Source organism: Macrobrachium nipponense, chromosome 48 (assembly GCF_015104395.2).
Source record: "Macrobrachium nipponense isolate FS-2020 chromosome 48, ASM1510439v2, whole genome shotgun sequence".
NCBI classification, from domain to species: Eukaryota; Metazoa; Arthropoda; class Malacostraca; order Decapoda; family Palaemonidae; genus Macrobrachium; species Macrobrachium nipponense.
The window spans coordinates 15,696,423-15,714,546 of record NC_087223.1 but is presented as its reverse complement, the minus strand read 5'-3'; the positions used below and the strand labels follow the sequence as shown (position 1 = coordinate 15,714,546).

Sequence of the window (18,124 nt, the reverse complement as noted above, 5' to 3'; positions counted from 1 at the left end):
AGATAAGACTCTCTACAAGATTAGTGTTGAAGCAGCAATCATTTTTAGCAAAATCTCTTTACTGATATATATATATATATATATATATATATATATATATATATATATATATATATATATATATATATATATATATATAATATATATATATATATATATATATATATATATATATATATATATATATGTATATATATATATATATATATATATATATATATATATATATATATATATATATATATATATATATATATATATATATATATATATATATATATATATATATATACTGAAAGCTTCTATATAAAAAAATTAGTGACAATGAATTTTCAAGGTTAGAATATTAATTTCAAGTATGAGAGCCATTTATAAATCTCAGTTAACCAATCATATCACATCTGAGACACCTGGTCTCTGAGCCTGTCTCAAGTTTTTAGACCCCCCCAAAAAATAATGTAAATATTCACCCCATCCAAAGTTGTAAGTCGGACAGGGCCTTGTCTCTACTGTTAGATCTGTCAAGACGAGTAAGCCAGCATCCTGTAAGGTAGACAGAGAATCAAGTCCAGCAACAGACAGGAAATAAGTCGATAATGTACAGAAGTTATGAAGCAATTCATTGATGACCCAAATACCGGCACTATGTGGCCATTTTAAAAGCATGAAGATAATAATATTTATTTTTGGATTCAGAATATGATTGAAAATGGATGATCAAGTGACAAAACAAACCAAAGCAATAGATGAAAATACGTATCAGGACCTTTTTGTAACAGGATCTACATATGGACTTATGTACGGACTGCCAAAGATACACAAAGAAGGAATTCCTTTGAGACCTATCCTTTCTTCCATTAACACTGCTAGCTATAAACTCGCCAAATTTCTTGTCCCTTTACTCCAACCACTGACTCACAATAAATACACATTAATAAACTCGGCCTCCTTTAAAGATGACATTATTACGCAGGACTCAGATCTGTACATGGCGAGCTTTGACGTGGAATCTCTGTTTACAAATGTTCCCGTTGTTGAGACTATCACCATCATTTTAGACAGGCTATTTCCCACTGACGATTGCTTGTTCAACAATTTTAATAGAACTCAATTCAAGTTGCTTTTAGAATTAGCCGTGCTGGATACGCCCTTTGTTTTTAATAATACGGTTTTAAGCAGACTGAGGGGATGGCCATGGGAAGCCCTCTGGGTCCTACTTTTGCTAACATATTTATGTGCTCCCTGGAGGAGCGAGCTCTAGATGTATGCCCACCTAATTTCCGCCCACTCTTTTATAGACGCTACATAGATGACACTTTCGCCTTGTTCAGATGTAATTACCATGCTGATACCTTTCTTGAGTATTTAAACAACCAACACCATAACATTAGATTTACGGTTGAAACAGAAACACAGAATTCACTTCCGTTCCTTGATGTGAGGATATCCAAGGACGAGTCTGGCTTTCATACTGGTATTTATAGAAAGAGCACCTTTACTGGCCTGGGGACCAATTTTTATAGTTCATGTTTTTTTAACTTTAAAATGAATTCCGTGTCAACTCTCCTCCATAGAGCCATTAATCTGACATCAAACTGGTCTACCTTTCATACTGAAGTGACTTTCCTTGCTGATTACTTTAAGGATAATTATTTCCCTCCAGCAATTTTTCATAGATCCCTTAATAGGCTACTTAATCTGAAATTCAATCCACCTCCAATAGTCCATAGTGTCCCCAAGCTCCGTATGTTTGCTAGATTTCCCTTTCTCCATAGTAATAAATTTAGGAAAAAATGTATCACCCTATTCAATGAGCAATTGCCTGCCCTTAATTTGAAACTAATTCCCATAAACCCCCGAACTATCGGCTCACTCTTCCAAGTCAAGGATAAGATCAGCCCCCTGTTTGCCTCCGGTGTCGTTTATAAGTATAATTGTCCCAGATGTGATCTCGGCACTTACATCGGTTGCACCAGGAGGCTGCTAAAAGTCCGAATTTCCTCTCATCAAGGAATTAGCCATAGAACGGGTTGTCGACTATCAAATCCAGAACAATCTAACATAAGAAATCACAGTAAAAGTTGCAAAACACACATAGATGCCAGTCATTTTAATATTGTAGGAAGAACCCGACATATAGACGAACTAACCACCCTTGAATCAATAGTAATCAAGCTAACTGTACCTTCTCTTAACCACCAATCGTCTTCCACCCAACTGTTTATTGCCTAATTACCTGTTGTTTTGTTTACACTCCCTTCCATAACAATTTTTCGTGTCAGTTCTCCTTCCGCTACCGCTGTGGGTAGGCGTCTTGTTCGTTCTATTATTATTATTATTATTATATATTTTTCTATTATTATTATTATTTTTTTTTTTTTTTAACTAATTTGTTTCTCTGTATTCGCTCCTAGCCCTTTCACTGTTATTCTGTGTTTCTGTTTTTACTCTTTTTTTATTCTTAATTTATTAAAAGGTTTTTAATTTTGGTGTTGGTAAACATTGTGTGTATCTTTTTACTTATACGCAATTGATGTGTAATCGTTTCAGCCTGGAAAATGTATCAAGCTGATACGAAACGTCGGCGCAAATAAATGGATGAAAGACAGAACGCGTCTCCCTACTCCAATATGTCTATATATATATATATATATATATATATATATATATATATATATATATATATATATATATATATATATATATATATATAACGTTTGTGTGTGTTTAATGACGAGATATTCAAACAGGATGGTATCAGACGATGGGGACAGAAAGTCCTGGAAGACATGTGACTTTTTTTTCTCCAATAAAGATTTCTGTTAGATACCATTCTGTTTAAATGAGGTCCTATTATTAACTGTACTAATAAGCAGCAAGAACATTGCAATATATATATATATATATATATATATATATATATATATATATATATATATATATATATGTATATATTATATCTATATAAATATATATATATATATTTATATATATTTATATATATATATAAATTACTATAATATATATTATATAAATAATTTCTATATATATTATAATACTAGACTATTGGAGTTAGGGAGACGCGTTCTGTTTTCATCATTTATTTGCGCCCGACAGTTTCGTATCAGCTTGATACATTTTCCAGGCCTGAAACGATTACAAATCAATTGCGTAATAAGTAAAGAAGATAAGATGGGGACAGAAGTCTGGAAGACATGTGATTGTTATTTTCTCAAATAGATTTTGTTAGAAATTCTGTTATGAGTCCTATTATTAACTGTACTAATAGCAGAACATTTTGCAATTATAATACTATATTATATAAATATATATATCATGTATATATATATATTATTATATATATATACTATTATCTAATATATAATATATATATATATATATATATAATATATAATATATATATGGGGTTCAGTTTACTTACACCAAAAGCTTGAATCGCATCAACATCAGAGCTGAAGTAATCTGGGTAATTATCGGATCGTGGGACTGCAGGAGTTTAGAACAGAAAACCATTATTATATTAGGATTCATAAACAGCACTTGATAATTTTTCATAGTAATTATAGATATCCATATTCAGTTTATGATACAAAAAAACAATGATACATTGGTATTCATACGGTGTGTCTAAATGTATAGAAATAGGAATCATTCAACATCAGAGTAAATATTTTGTTTAACAGCCAAATGCTTCAGCAATTTAAGTATGAAACCGATTATTTCAACAAATGATAGGACAGTGTACCTTATTATAAAGTATAAGGTCTCTAGGTAAAATCAATGAAGAATTTATACGGTGGGGCATACCCACCTGTCAAATTTTCGCTGAACGTGCACTAGTTTCATGAAAGCATAGCCAATAGGTGATGATAACAGATGAATTATTATTATTATTATTATTATTATATATATATATATATATATATATATATATTATATATATATATATAGATATGCATATATATATATAGTATATATATATATATATATATAGATATATATATATATATATAGATATATATATATAGATATATATATATATATATATATATCTATATTATCTTATATCTATATATATATATATATATATATATATATATATATATATATATATATATATATATATATATATATATATATATATATGCAGAAACCAGGTACTATGTCGTACCTCTAAGTAAATGGGGATACAATCCACAATGAAGTAAAACAAAATCTTTCTTTAGATTAAAATAAATATTTCTTGTACAGGATTAAAGCTTTCGACCACAGCTGATGGTCGAAAGCTTTAATCCTGTACAAAAAATATATATTTTAAATCTACAGAAGGATTTTACTTCATTGTGGATTGTATCACCATATATATATATATTATATATATATATATATATATATATATATAAATATATGTAGACTATATAAGTGTTTGTGTGTATAAATATATATATATTGAACTGCTAACGATGTTAATGATAAAAGTAAGCAGTCATGCATTCATAGTCATAAATAGACTATTATGATAGACTTAGCTTAACTTATCCTAACCTAACTTAACTTTAAGCTTCTGTTTGACCTGTACTGAGTAATCAAAATGAGTCGGCTAACCTAAAAAATGACCTAATTTGACCTCATTTAAGGGTGACCCTTAGCTGTACCATCGCAGCCATATCTACTAGTGAGCTTAAAGTGAAATTTTTACATTCATTCCATCAAAATTAACAATTTGCTTACCAACATCATAGGAATTTCCATAGCTTTTAGTTCCATAGCAATACTCTTGAGTGTTGATTTGTGTATTTTCGTAGGATGATATTTTTGCCTGGTCCAAGACTCTAAAAATGGCAGAGTTTGTCAGTCTGTCAGGCTGATCTCTGGACAGGATTTCCACGCTTCTGTCAACCACACCTGTAATGAAATCGGATCTCAAGGGAGGCTCATTTCAGTGTTTATGAAGAGAACAATGCTTCAGCTCATTTTAATCTGAGGCTCCTGAAGGTTTGTGGATATCAAGTAGTACTTTAGCCGAGACTAATCCAAGTCTCTTCTCAAAATCAGGAAAGTAGGTAATAGTTCTGTTGACTAAGTCTGACGTGAGGCTCTCCTGAACATTTGAAAAGTAGGCAATTCATAAGATTTATTTAGATTAGCTTAATTATTGTGCAGAGGCTTCATGTTCTCAAACACTTCATATAATAACTAAGGGCCTGTCACTATGATGTTTAATATATTAGAAGCTGGAATGGTTACCTTGTAAGGACGACATTTGGGCGAATGTTCGCCCTTCCATTGTAAAAACCTGTATATCCATATGTCCTCTCTTTTCTTCCAGGAACTAAAATGTAGAGCATTTTATGCCCTTTCTTTTGACGTATATATATCGGGAATCCGTTCCCTCTATGTAATATTATTCATGTATTTTCGTCTGTGAAGAAACACATCCACAGTGGGGGCCCTGCCCCTTTTTGACTGTTTGTTCATGCGTGTGTGACAGACACTATGCTTCCGTCCACACACCGCCTTATGTATAGCCTCATTTGCCGAATAAAATTAGTTCACTCACTCTCCTCGTCTTACTCATTCCTCACAATTGGTGACCCAGGAGGTGACACATGCGGTTTTGGCTTTGCCATTAAGGGACTAATTACTGCCGCTCACCTTCATAGAACCTTTAACAGACCCATACGACACCTAATCTAGGTTCTCTGATACTCCTCAATGCCAATAGTGGACTCGCAACAGCATTTCTTCCATTTCTTCACAGAAGCGTTTTGGTATTCAGTCTTATGGTTTGGCCCGCCATTTTCGGGCTCGAGTCCTCCTCGAAACCTTTCCCGCGCCCTGGACGACTACCATCGGACCCCCACCACATCAAGCTCCCATCCATCTGCAGTGAGGACGTTGCAACATGGCTGCAACAGGCAGAAATACAGTTCCGGATACATGGCATTACTAGCGACAGCTACAAGGTGGACCTCATCGCCAGGACCCTCACAGTAGATACCTTCAAATGCCTCACCCATGGATGCGCAGCCAGCCCAGGGAGCTGCCCTATGAAGGCCTGAGGAGGGAGCTCATCCAGGTCTTCTCCCTTCCAGTGACCAGTGAGCCGCCCAAATTTTCGACCTCTGGTCAACCCCATGACCACCTCGGACCCAGACTGGCCTGGCACAAGCTCCAGGACCTGGTCCTCCTGCCAGAGGTGGACCACCAAGGATAAAGGCAGGAGGTGAGCATCCTCCATCAACTCTTCCTTCGCCAGCTCACACCCGAAGTCCGAAGCCAGATCCCTAATGCCGAGACCATGGAGATGGAAAGTCTGGTGCCACCCAAGCTGCAAAACTCTCCTCTCCTCCGTCAGCAGGAGGACACGGTTGGTGCAGCATACCAGCGATTGCCAAAGCCCCTCCCAGACATCAGGTGGTGCCGCTTCCACCGCCAGATCGTCAGCAAGGCACAGAAGTGCAAGTGCCCTTGCTTTTTCCGCCCTTCAAAAAACAACTGCGGCAGCGCCCAAAGCAAGCCCCCATGGCAGCAGCAGTAATGAAGTCCCAACCCAGGGGCTTCTATGTCCAGGACAGCATCTCCGGCCTCAGGATGCTGGTTGACACTGGTGCCATGCAGTCGGTGTTCCCTTCTTCTGCAGAGGATCACAGCCGCGCCCCCGACAACCTGACCGCCCTCGTAGCTGCAAACGGAACGCCCATCCGCACCTACAACACCAGAGCCCAGACCATCGTGTTCCTGTGCCAGACCTACACCTAGCCCTTCGTCCTCACCGATGTATGGACCCCTCTCCTGGGGGCAGATTTCCTTGCCCACCACAGCATCTTGGTGGACGTGGCCTGCCAGCGTCTTCTCAATACCGAAACCTGCCTCTCCCGCCCACTTGCCAGAGGACCAAGGGAACTCATCAACTGCTCCATCCTTCCCCACCACAGATGCACCAAGAGGTTGGATTTCCTCAGCCACGAAATTACAGCAGCGGGAGTTCATCCCATTGCGTCAAAGGTGGCCACAGTGGAGAAGTTCCCGACACTGACGACCGTCAAGGCCGTCCAAGAATTCAGCGGAATGGTGAATTATTATTGAAGGTTCATCCCGGACATCGCCTGCATCATGTGCCCTTTGATCGAGGTCCTGAAGGGCAAACCTAAGAAGATGACATTGTGAGAAGACCAACAGCTTGCCTTCGCCCAAACCAAGTCTTCCCCAGTAGAGCCACTACCCTGGCTCACCAGGACCCTATTGCACCCCTAACGCTCACCACCAAAGCCAGCAACGTTACCTTGAACAGCTTGTCAGTGGAGTCCCCACACCACTAGCCTTTTCAGCAAGAAGCTCAAACCCGCCAAGACTCGCTACAGCACATTCAACCATAAGCTCCTTCCCATCTAGAAGCCGTCCGCCACTACTTCAAATATCTTCTGGAGGGCGTCCCCTTCACCATAAGGACAGACCACCAGCTACTGGTCCACACCTTCGTCAAGGCAGGCGATACCTGGTCCGCTAGGCAGCAATGTCATCTCGTGGCTGTCTCCAAGTTCGGAGGCTCCATTAAGTACATACCCAGTGGAAGAATTCTGGAAATCAACTCTCTTCACCTCGGCGTCGACTACAAAGACCTAGCACGTGAACAAGCGCCGACCCCAAAGTACCAGCCTACCAGACTGCCATTACCGCCCTTCGCTGGGAGGACATCCCATTCGACCCCTCCAGGACGACGCTCCTCTGCAATACCAGCACAGGATGCCCTCGTCCCCTGATACCCGCCTCCAGCAGGAAACAGGATCAGCCACTTCAGAGTGCCCGACAACATCACGATGGACCGAGAACCTGCCTTCACGTTAGAGCTCCACACCATGACATCCTACAATCCCACAGCCAATGGCATGGGGAAAAGGGTCCACCACTCCCTCAAGGCTTCCTTAATGGCACGCTGTCAAGGCCCTGATTGGAAGGCACAGCGACGATCCTGATATTCCCCTGGCTAGGTTGCGTGCAGCTGCCAAGAAGTTCGTTCCCAGCCAAGAGACATATGTCAACAGGACAAAGCAGTTCCACCCGCAAGCCCTGGACTCCTGCAGGTTCATCTTCGTGAGGAACGACGCCACCCACCCGCCTTTAATGAGGCCCTACCAGGGCACGCACCGAGCCGTTCGTCATTAGGAAAAGACATTCCTTGTGTCAATCGGTGGCTGCAAGGACTAGGTCTCGATAGATCACCTCAAGCCCGCCATCATCCCCGATGAAGACAACCCCGCTGAAGGCCCTTGCAAAACCCCGACACTGCTGGTTCCTGAGAGTGCCCCTAAACATTGTCGAGGCTGCCAATGGAAAGCAGTTGAACCCCCCAGGGGTGGCATCCTGCATGCTGGCCCTCAAGACGACGAGGACACACAATGGAATCACGAACCCGAGGACTCCTTCAACTCCCCACAAGATTCCGTTAGTCATTGTCTTGAGGGGGGGAGTATTTGTAAGGACGACATTCGGGCGAATGTTTGCCCTTCCATTATAAAAATCTGTATATCCATATGCCCTCACTTTTCTTCCAGGAACTAAAATGTAGATCATTTTACGCCCTTTCTTTTGACGTATATATGTCGGGATCCGTTCCCTCTATGTAATATTATTCATGTATTTTCGTCTGTGAAGAAACACATTTAGAGCAGGGGTCTGCCCCTTTTTTACTGTTTGTTCATGCATGCATGACGGACATTACGCTTCTGTCTGCACGCCGGCTTATGTACAGCCTCATTTGCCGAATAAAGTTAGTTCACTCACTCTCCTCGTTTTACTCAGTCCTCACAACCTCAATATTCTTTCGATATAGAAAGTGGAGTTATTTTACCATCCAGTCTGTATCAGGACTAAGATATGACACTAGTTTTGCTAGCCTGTACTACTAGCAGATACGAATATTAACCGGTTATACCAACGGAGACCATCAGGTTACATACTACTCAGTTTGCTGGGAGTTTCATCTCACCTACAACTAAAATGTGGAATAGTTTGGCTAGTGCAGTTGTGGAATCTTCTGATATCCAGGTATTCAAGCGAGGAGCTAATTCATTCCTGTTCTCTGCTCCTGCTGCTGATGCCTCCTGGCTTTCAGATGTATTGGGTTTTCTATTTACCATTCCATCATATTTATTTGTGTGTGTATGTCTCTGCAGTATTTCCCATTGGGACCCTCTTGGGTTTACAGTTTGTTAACTTTGTCCATAATGGATTTCGGTTAAAAATTCAAAGAGAGAAAGGTAAGATGGAGTCTATATTATGAAATTAAAATTAATAAATGATATCTGATAAACTCACCAATACCACAGACAGACTTAGGCGTGGCCGAAATGGTCAGTGTCACAGGATCTTTGGGTGCTGGAGTTGCCTTGGGCGATGAAAAGGCCAGCGTAGTAGGGTTGCTGAGACACTGTTTGGCTTCCACATTGCCAGACGTTGAAACGACTTCTCCGTCGTCCCTTGCGTACCACATTAGTACCTGAGGAAAGGTTGTAGCTTTGTGTTTTGGGAGCAGTTTTCGATCCCTAGGATTCAATAAACTTAGAAAGCAATTATCCACAAAAGTTGGGAACTTAGTCAAGCCTACAACATGACTTGGGACTCAGGTGGGACCACCTAACAGTCACTTTGAATGCATTTGGGGAACGTGTTTTTGGTACCTGTGGTTCGAGAAATTGAAAGGTAAGGCATTCACAAAGGTTGGGAACTTAATGAAACATAAAACATACATTGGGACTCTGATGGGTACCCGCTGACAATCAGCTTTGAAGTGGATTTAAGTCAATACATCAGCCATATCTAACTCTGATCTTGAATGGTAGTTAAATTATTCCATCTTCATGTCCTTAATCAGAGTTTATGCCTCTGAGATAGGAATGAAGAGCCCTGAAACAGTCTGTCAAGCCTGAGAATCCTAAAACTTTACTCTTGCATTTAAAAATTTCTCTTATTATTGTTTCTACATCTACCCATCATCTTTCTCGCATTCTTAACCCTTCAACACAAAGCTCCTGACAGCTGTACTGTACATTTCACTTAAGGTTTACCTAATAGTTATGTATCAGACAATTTTTATCAATATTTCTTCTTGCCATGCTAATACTATATATTGTAAATAAAGTTTACATAGCAAGCCCTTGAAGACCTATTTGTTTTTAGCAATGTTTTCTAACTTTATATTTTGCTTACATATTGATTTAAGAATTATACAACTTCCTTTGTGCATTATCTATAGTTATTCTATTAAGGGAATGTCCTACCTATGTCCCATTTATGAAATTAATAAAAAGAACCAAGATACCCTTCCATAAATTAGACATTTTTCACTCACTTTGAGGTCAGACAAGAGGTTTGTTTGCACAGGAACCTTGACAACAAAATTCCCTCTGACAAGTCCAGCATCGATGCTGCCCTCTGGTTCAATGAACTTCGACTGGTCTATCGGGAGAGCAGAGGCTGTGAGGTCGTACTCCTTGACTTCAGTCCACAGGACCTGGTCCGCTGACACCAGCTGAGATGGTAGAGCAGGGAATACGTTTGAGTTAGTGTAGTGGCATGAGAGGTTGCCAGTAGATGTTGGCTTCTATTCCACAAGCTCTTCTATTCTAAGGTCACAGTTTAGACTCAACTGCTGTAGGAACAAATCATCATTTAGGAGTACACTACATACCTGTGTTCTCATCAACGCTTTCGAAGTCCCATTACTGATGAAGAAGACTGGAATGTCAATATCCCTAATTCCAGCGTCGCATTCCAATGCTTCTGAGGGCATCTCGAGTTGAAGACTGGAGAGTGAGGGAGAGTGATAAAACAGAGGCTTGTCGTAAAACCTTGATGAATAGAAGTAACCCAGGGGACCGATCTCTTGCTTAGGCTCGTCTGGTGTCACCTGACGAAGAAATAGTTTTGAATAGGGCGTAACTGAAGTTAAACAACTACTTTTTCAGAGATCTTTGCCTCTGAAGGACACATTATATGTTAATTCGCTTTCCCAGAGCTCTCTACCTGCAGAGTTCCATCAGTTAAGAGACCCACTAAAAGAGAGCCACTCTTTTACGTAACTCATGATACCAAAGAACTTTCCAAGAGGAATTGCAATAATCAGTTAGGTCAATGTTGTCTACAGAGCTTTGGAGTTAAGTTACACTTTCAACTCCGCAACTTTATTTTTCAGAAAGTTTTGACTTTATGTAGGACATTATTGTTTAACTGGCTGACTTTGTGCAGCATTTTTCATAGAGTAAACCTCAGAAGTTAAATCAATAGAATTAACTTTTTGTTTTTTCTAGATCTCCTAAGCTTTGCTGAGATTTTTCTTTATTCTTTTTCCCCAGACCTACTTGACTTTACGTGAAGTGGAATTACAAATTGTTTCAAGAACTCATTCCCAGTCTACCTGAAGAATTGCTCCCAAGAAGTTGACTTCATTCAAGAACTATGTAAATCAGATAAGTTAATCTCTTTTCCAGTCTTCTATAGCCTACAAAGAGCACCCGAAAATAGTCAGATACAGACAAAAATGGGAGAAGATCAGCTGGTAATTATTATAATTGACAGCAGTCATTTAGGTATCAAATCTTTAAAAAAAAATAATTTGCATGTACATACCAGGATCTGATTATTGTCACTCAAGGCACTGGAAGGAAAGAGAACATCAATAATTCCATTGTCGTCCAAGGTAACATTTTTACAGACACTTCCAGCACAGACTGACATCACTCTGCCTTTGATTGGCTCTCCATCCTTTCTTGTCACTTTTAACTGTTAAAGGATATTTTAAGACTTATAATATGTCACAGATTTAGCACAAGATCTTGACAATGTAAAATTTCAGACTTACAAAACAGCAAAATCTTTTTGGTTCACTTTCAAATTTTTTTTATTCCTAGTCACAGGACTCTTCAAGTTATGCACCATTCAGCTTTCAGACTTAGAATATGGTACAGATTTAGCCTTTAACATTATCGTTTAGATTTACACTATCTTTTTTATTCATGGACCACATGCAGATATAATCACATGTAGATAGTCTGTCCTTTCAATTTGGACTCTTCAAATTATATATTCACATCACCACATCCTCTTTATCCTGATTCATCTATATGGCGAAACTAAAGCCTTTATTTTTACACCAAAACTGGTTTCTACCAAAAAAGAATCATTTTCAGGCAACATACAGAATCTGTCTGATAAATACATCGAAGTCTACTGACACTTAATGAGACGCCAAGGCAACTTACGAAGAAGCAAATAAAGACGTAACTTCCTACCAACTCTCGTCAGAAGAAGAAGAAAACTGTCTCCATTCAATCTTACCTTGAAATGATAAGGAAGCCCATGCCTGTAATAATTCTGAGGTGAAAGTCTTTCAAAAGAATACATATTGCGAACAACACTGATCGTCCTGCTAGCATTCACTTTAGCCTCTGTGCCATCTTCAACGAAAGTTGCTTTTGCCAGTAAATCAAAAACGTAGAAGTTAGTGTTCGTCTGTGTCAGCTGTATCTTGCTTTCCCAGCAGCCATTGACGTCCTGAGTGTGACAGGGATTGAAATAGAAATAGAAATTGACGAGAATGGATGCCCAGGATCGTACAGTGTACCACAGTTGTCACAGATGAAGAGTACTTTAATTTCAGAAGGGTATGGTAGAGGAAGAGTAGTGTGGTTTCAGGAGAGTGTAGAGCAGTGCTTATTACGAGACACTATTTTGAAAAGCTGTTGTTTGAATGTAGAAGTTTGATATCGAATGAATAAATTATGTATCTTTAGAAGACATATGACATAACAGATAAACATCTTGAATTATATAATCTTATGAATTATCAAATTTTCATATATATGTAGTAGCTCTACTTATTAATCAGCTTCATTATTCTAGCGTTTAAATATTTACTTAATTGCACTGATAGATACTCGCAGCTCTTCTACTTTATTATTGCAAAATTCTAAAAATACGAAACTCACCAACTTCAATGCAAAAAAGCCTTTGTCCCCCATGTAATAAGTCGTCATTGTCACATTGACTGTGGCTGCTCCTTTAACAGATTCGCCAAATGTGTACCTGGAGGAAATAACAGGCAGATTCCTGAAGAGAAATGCTTTAAGCATCAGGAACCTATGCATACTCCCACAGACATCAAGACATCTTATGTGTTCATCTGGTGTAAGCCAAGATCACTCACTGGATGGATTTTATCCAGAAGTTGAAAACAAGGAGATTAATTAATCTTAAAAGCAGTCACTGACTGGCTGTTTTGCTGGGTCAGTGAACTTTACAGGGCTGCATAAATCCCCCACCTGCCCCAAACTATTCCTTCTTACTTGACATTTTTTTTTAGTCCCATTCAGGGACCATAGTTTCAATCTTCATTGTGACATCATGGTAATACCCTTATACTCTTTTTATTTGAAGACTTATAACCTGTGTTACCTATGTATATATACATTATTTTATTACACAGAACATCATAACACCTTTTTCAAGTACAACTTTGTCATTCCATACTTTGCACAAACGGTGAATGGTATCTCGGTTGCAGTAGCCAACACAGAACTTGGTGTGTCAAGAGTTACAGTAAATCTTGGCAGTACGTAGGGCTCGACTTTGAAAGTCTGGGAAGTTACCTCCTCCAAACCTGTAGCATTTACTTTGATTTTATATTCACCCTGGAAATATTCAAAATACTAGTAAAGAAATTCATCCCCATAGTCAGATTTAAGCTTACATTAACCTCTAGTTTATTATCAAACAAGACAGCAAGTTTTTTCAAAATCATTTATTTTTGCCAACTCCAAAGTTTCTTGGGCACATATACAGTACTTAATTTTTTCAAATCTCTCCAAAAAGAGGTCTTGACATGTTGAAGGATATATTCATTGCGGCCATAGCTTCCATAAAATACAGTAAAGTTAGAGATTACCTCCAATTGAAATAAACAAACAAACAGTAATCAAATGTAAATTATCCCAAGGAAGAACAGTTTCCACAAACAAACCTCCTCACTTCATCAGCCAACTGGAAGCTGAGCTGCAAGAGCCCATCTGGATTGGCCACTTTTGTCCACTGGGCCAAGCGATTTCCAGTTGGCGACTGAATCCAAACACTGTCGACAGATTGGTATGAAACAGAGCCTTGACTTCCTGTCAGGGTCAGGATACGAAACTGTACCAGTTGGCCCGGAAGGTAGAGGTACTTGTCAGTCTGTACAAAAGTCCTGGAAATTCCAACAGTCATGATCCGGTGTTGTTGCTGGACTTTTGTCTGTCCGACTGTGCCTGTTACGTTCAGGATGGCAGATTCAGCAATGGTTCTCGGGACTTCAAGCCCACTGCAAGAGTAGCCATTGGCCGCTGTAAAAAAGAATATTTGAAAGGTTCATATTATCATTATTATTCAGATATGAACCCTATTTACATAAAACAAGCCCAGGGGCCATTGCCTTAAACTTGAAGAGGCTTCCAAAGAATATGGTGCTCATTAGGAAGAGAAGATAAAGGGAAATACAGAAAGAAGAGATCTCACTTATTAGAAAGGAAAAATAAATGAATAAATAAATGAAAATGTATTAAAATGCAAGTAGAACAGCATTAGGGTAGATTTCCCCTGCAATCATAAAGCATTTGGAGACTTATCAAAAGAAAGTTCATAACACATCCAACACTTCTTTGAGAAGAACTGACAAAACATAAAACAATTTCTAAAGAAAAGGTAGTACGTAGTTCACAGCACTTACTTGTTCCTTGCATCTTGACTGATGAAGAGTTTTGTGATTTATCCGAAAGCAGGAATGTCAGGTCAACAGGTACATTCTGTGAGGCACCAAAAACGCAAAGGGGAACCTTGTGGCCTCTTACATATTTTCTCGCTGTCGTGATGAGGTAATCACTGAAAACAGAATATATTCTTAATCGACAAGTACAAATAATATCAAGGAATTGGGGGTTGGAAAACCCAGGCTGTAAGACAGAAGTTTTAAAGAGACTCATGCAAGAAGTGGAGACTAGCCACTGACAGATATCTAGTTGGCAATAAATCTTGAAACTTGTATATAATACACTTAATGCTTCGAAAATTACATATATGTTAAACCTATTAAATATTCTAGAAAACTGAAATACCCATACCCAATAAATTTGTAAGTATGTGGTATTAAAAATTGGTGTAATCTGTAGTCATTGCTGACAATACCATACTAATTACCAAATCATCTTAGATGATGCAAATCATAATCACAGTACTTGTGAAGATAACTGAAACTAGACCGAAAAGGCTTACTTCCCACAACACTGTTGATGTCCCAAACACAGCTTAATCTAGACCAAGTCTTACATTCACTATTCAGTAACATATTTGCACAAGTGCCAAACTTTACCAATCCCCAAAACACAACTTACTTGGTGCAATCCCAATCGTGAGGACAGCACTCGTCAGCATACTTGAGTGGACGGCAGGTCGGCGACGGCGGATCTTTACATACAAGCGTCTCACAGACTGTCTCAGGTGGGCTGTTCCCTTTTTTCACGCATGTGCAGTTCTTACAAGGGTCTCTCCTAGCTATCCAATCTTCATTTATAGCATAGTAGGTGCCGTCTAGGTTGCAGGTCGTGCTTCAAGGAGAGAAGAAATTATTAGAAGCGCTGTTGCTCTGATAGAAAAATAGAGCTATGGCATGTAGGATGTGGACACCAGAGGAGTTGGACGACCCAGAGGTCATTGAATGAGATAAGGCTAGAAGATAAGGACAGGAAGAATGAGTGGATGTGTTCAGAGGCCATTTGGACAATATGGTGTTTGTGCAGATGATAATAGTGAATTGGTTAAGATTGCTGGACTTACTTAGCACAGTCGAATTGTTCGCAGCATTCATCCTGTGGTTTGCCAAGCGACGCACAGTCCTTGTGCGGTGCTCCTTGGCAGTAGTATGTATTGTAGCAGTTAGAAACTGCCCCTTGTTCTGAATATGAACAAGAGCAAGTGTAACACTTATGCTTATAATACTGGCCAATTTCGAAGACAGTGTCACCTTCTTGACAGTTCCTGTTGGTAGAAATATGGGTCATGCTTTTCCAGTTTATAATTTTGAACTGTACTTTAATTGGACCTATTGTAGGAAGGCCTATAAAAGAATATATATACAATACCCACTGTAATCTTTGTCATCTTGAGTGTTGAATCTGTGGCAAAAGAATTCACTGTGACTTAACAGTGCCAATATAGGCTTTGCAAAACAGTTAACAATCCCAATATTTAGCTAAAACCAAATATCAAAATTCATTAATCACCTTGGAAGATCCCCACAGATGTATCTTGTACAGCAGCCATCATAATATTCGGTACAATTTTCCCCAGTTGGTTTTTCTGGACACTGAATAGAGCAAGCTCCAGGTACACCTCCGACACCACCACTGAAATTGAATCAAGGAGAAATAAAACTGAGAAAATATTGAGGCTCAATAAGAACATTACAGTTGGCAGATTTAAGATGATTATTTGCGATTCTTACTGAAAAATTTTGCAAGATTTTCAGTGAATATAGCTATATTACACATGAATGTTAAAACGTGGCCTTGTAAGAGTTTTCAGCAGAATTATTTAAGAAATATTTTTAGGAATATTCTTTATAAATGTTTTTAATAGATAATTACCATTCTATAAGATTTTTAGGTAAAGATAATAAAGCACTAGGCTTTTGCTATGGCTCTTATAACGAATTTCAAAAATATAAGCCAATGATGAACTTGCTTGGCTGACTGATGGTTCTTGAGATCAGCAAACCTGTACTGATCTAATTTGACAATTATAACAAATCTTGATAACTTGAATGCTCTTATTTTAAAAAAATGCCTATACATGACAATAAAATAAATGTCTGTACATGACAATAAAATAAATTTGTGGTTATTTCTGTGTTGTATATTTGGTACAATGTTATGCAGTCTAAAGGCCTATCGGGTCAGGTGAAGATATTCGACGAGTGGAGGTTTCACTGTATATATACATTATTATGAAACTCTACACACGAGCATAAAACTGTATGAATCGTTAGTATGTGTTGAATCATGAGTCTCAAATGTAAAACCAACATTATTACCCTCCTATTGCCCCTGCTTCACCACTACCAACACCACCACCACCACCACTGCCCGTCGGCCTCGTAGTTGCAGCTTTCTCAGTTGTAGTTTGAGGCTTTGACGTCGTCAGGTACTCGTTCCCTGTTTTATGAGGAATTCAGAGTGGTTTAATTTATTTGTTATTTAAATCCTTGTCTTGTCTAGTTTGAAATATGGTGTCTGGTTGGTAGATTTCTTTCTTATGTACTGAGAAACTTTTGGTAGCCTTGGAACTTTAGTAGGCACCACTGAATTTGTCAAGGCTTTAAAAAAATTAATTATTTTGAACTATTGGTGCACCTAGGAACTTGATAATGTACCACTGAGTTTGTCAGTTTTTTTAATTATTTTGAAAACTATTGGTCCACCTGGAAACTTGAGAAGGCATCATTGAATTTGTCAAAGGTTCAACAAATGATCTGATATGGAATCAAATTGGTTGGTACATAAATAATTATTTACATGCAGGTGGAATCTTAAGAAACTGTTCAATTTATCATTGTACTCTAAACTTATATATACATTATCATGAAATTCTACACATGAGCATAAAACTGCATGAACCGTTAGCATGTGTTAAATCATGAGTCTAGAATGTAAAATCAACATTATTACCCACCACCACCACCACCACTGCCCGTCGGCCTTGTAGTAGTAGTTTCCTTAGTTGTAGTTTCAGGCTTTGACGTGGTCAGGTCCTCATTCCCTGTTTTATGAGGAATTCAGATTGGTTTAAATTATTTGTTATTTAAATCCCTGGCTTGCCTAGTTTGAAATATGGTGCCTGATTGGTAGATTTCTTTCTTATGTACTAAGAATATTTTGGTAACCTGTGAACTTGAGAAGGCACCACTGAGTTTGTCAAAGGTTCAACAAATGATCTGAGATGGAATCAAATTGATTGGTACATAAATAGTTATTTACATAGGGGTGGAATCTTAAGAAACTGTTCAATTTATCATTGTACTCAT

The 18,124-nt window shown here is 38.5% G+C and overlaps 2 protein-coding genes across 2 annotated transcripts; both read right to left on the bottom strand.

Annotated features, from left to right (window-relative positions):
- Nucleotides 1–390: 390 nt before the first annotated feature.
- On the bottom strand, nt 391–12,423 carry LOC135205146 (alpha-1-inhibitor 3-like). The gene is made up of 8 exons (XM_064235510.1): nt 12,358–12,423; nt 11,650–11,802; nt 10,712–10,930; nt 10,373–10,552; nt 9,340–9,520; nt 4,753–4,926; nt 3,443–3,507; nt 391–543 (listed from the first exon to the last, which is right to left on the bottom strand). The coding sequence occupies exons 1-8, from the start codon at nt 12,421–12,423 to the stop codon at nt 391–393; spliced, it is 1,191 nt and encodes a 396-aa protein (XP_064091580.1).
- A 1,581-nt stretch (nt 12,424–14,004) lies between these two features.
- On the bottom strand, nt 14,005–18,124 carry LOC135205145 (uncharacterized). Its single transcript, XM_064235509.1, has 8 exons — nt 18,121–18,124; nt 17,773–17,859; nt 17,135–17,255; nt 16,326–16,448; nt 15,880–16,080; nt 15,438–15,650; nt 14,777–14,928; nt 14,005–14,393 (listed from the first exon to the last, which is right to left on the bottom strand). The coding sequence occupies exons 1-8, from the start codon at nt 18,122–18,124 to the stop codon at nt 14,005–14,007; spliced, it is 1,290 nt and encodes a 429-aa protein (XP_064091579.1).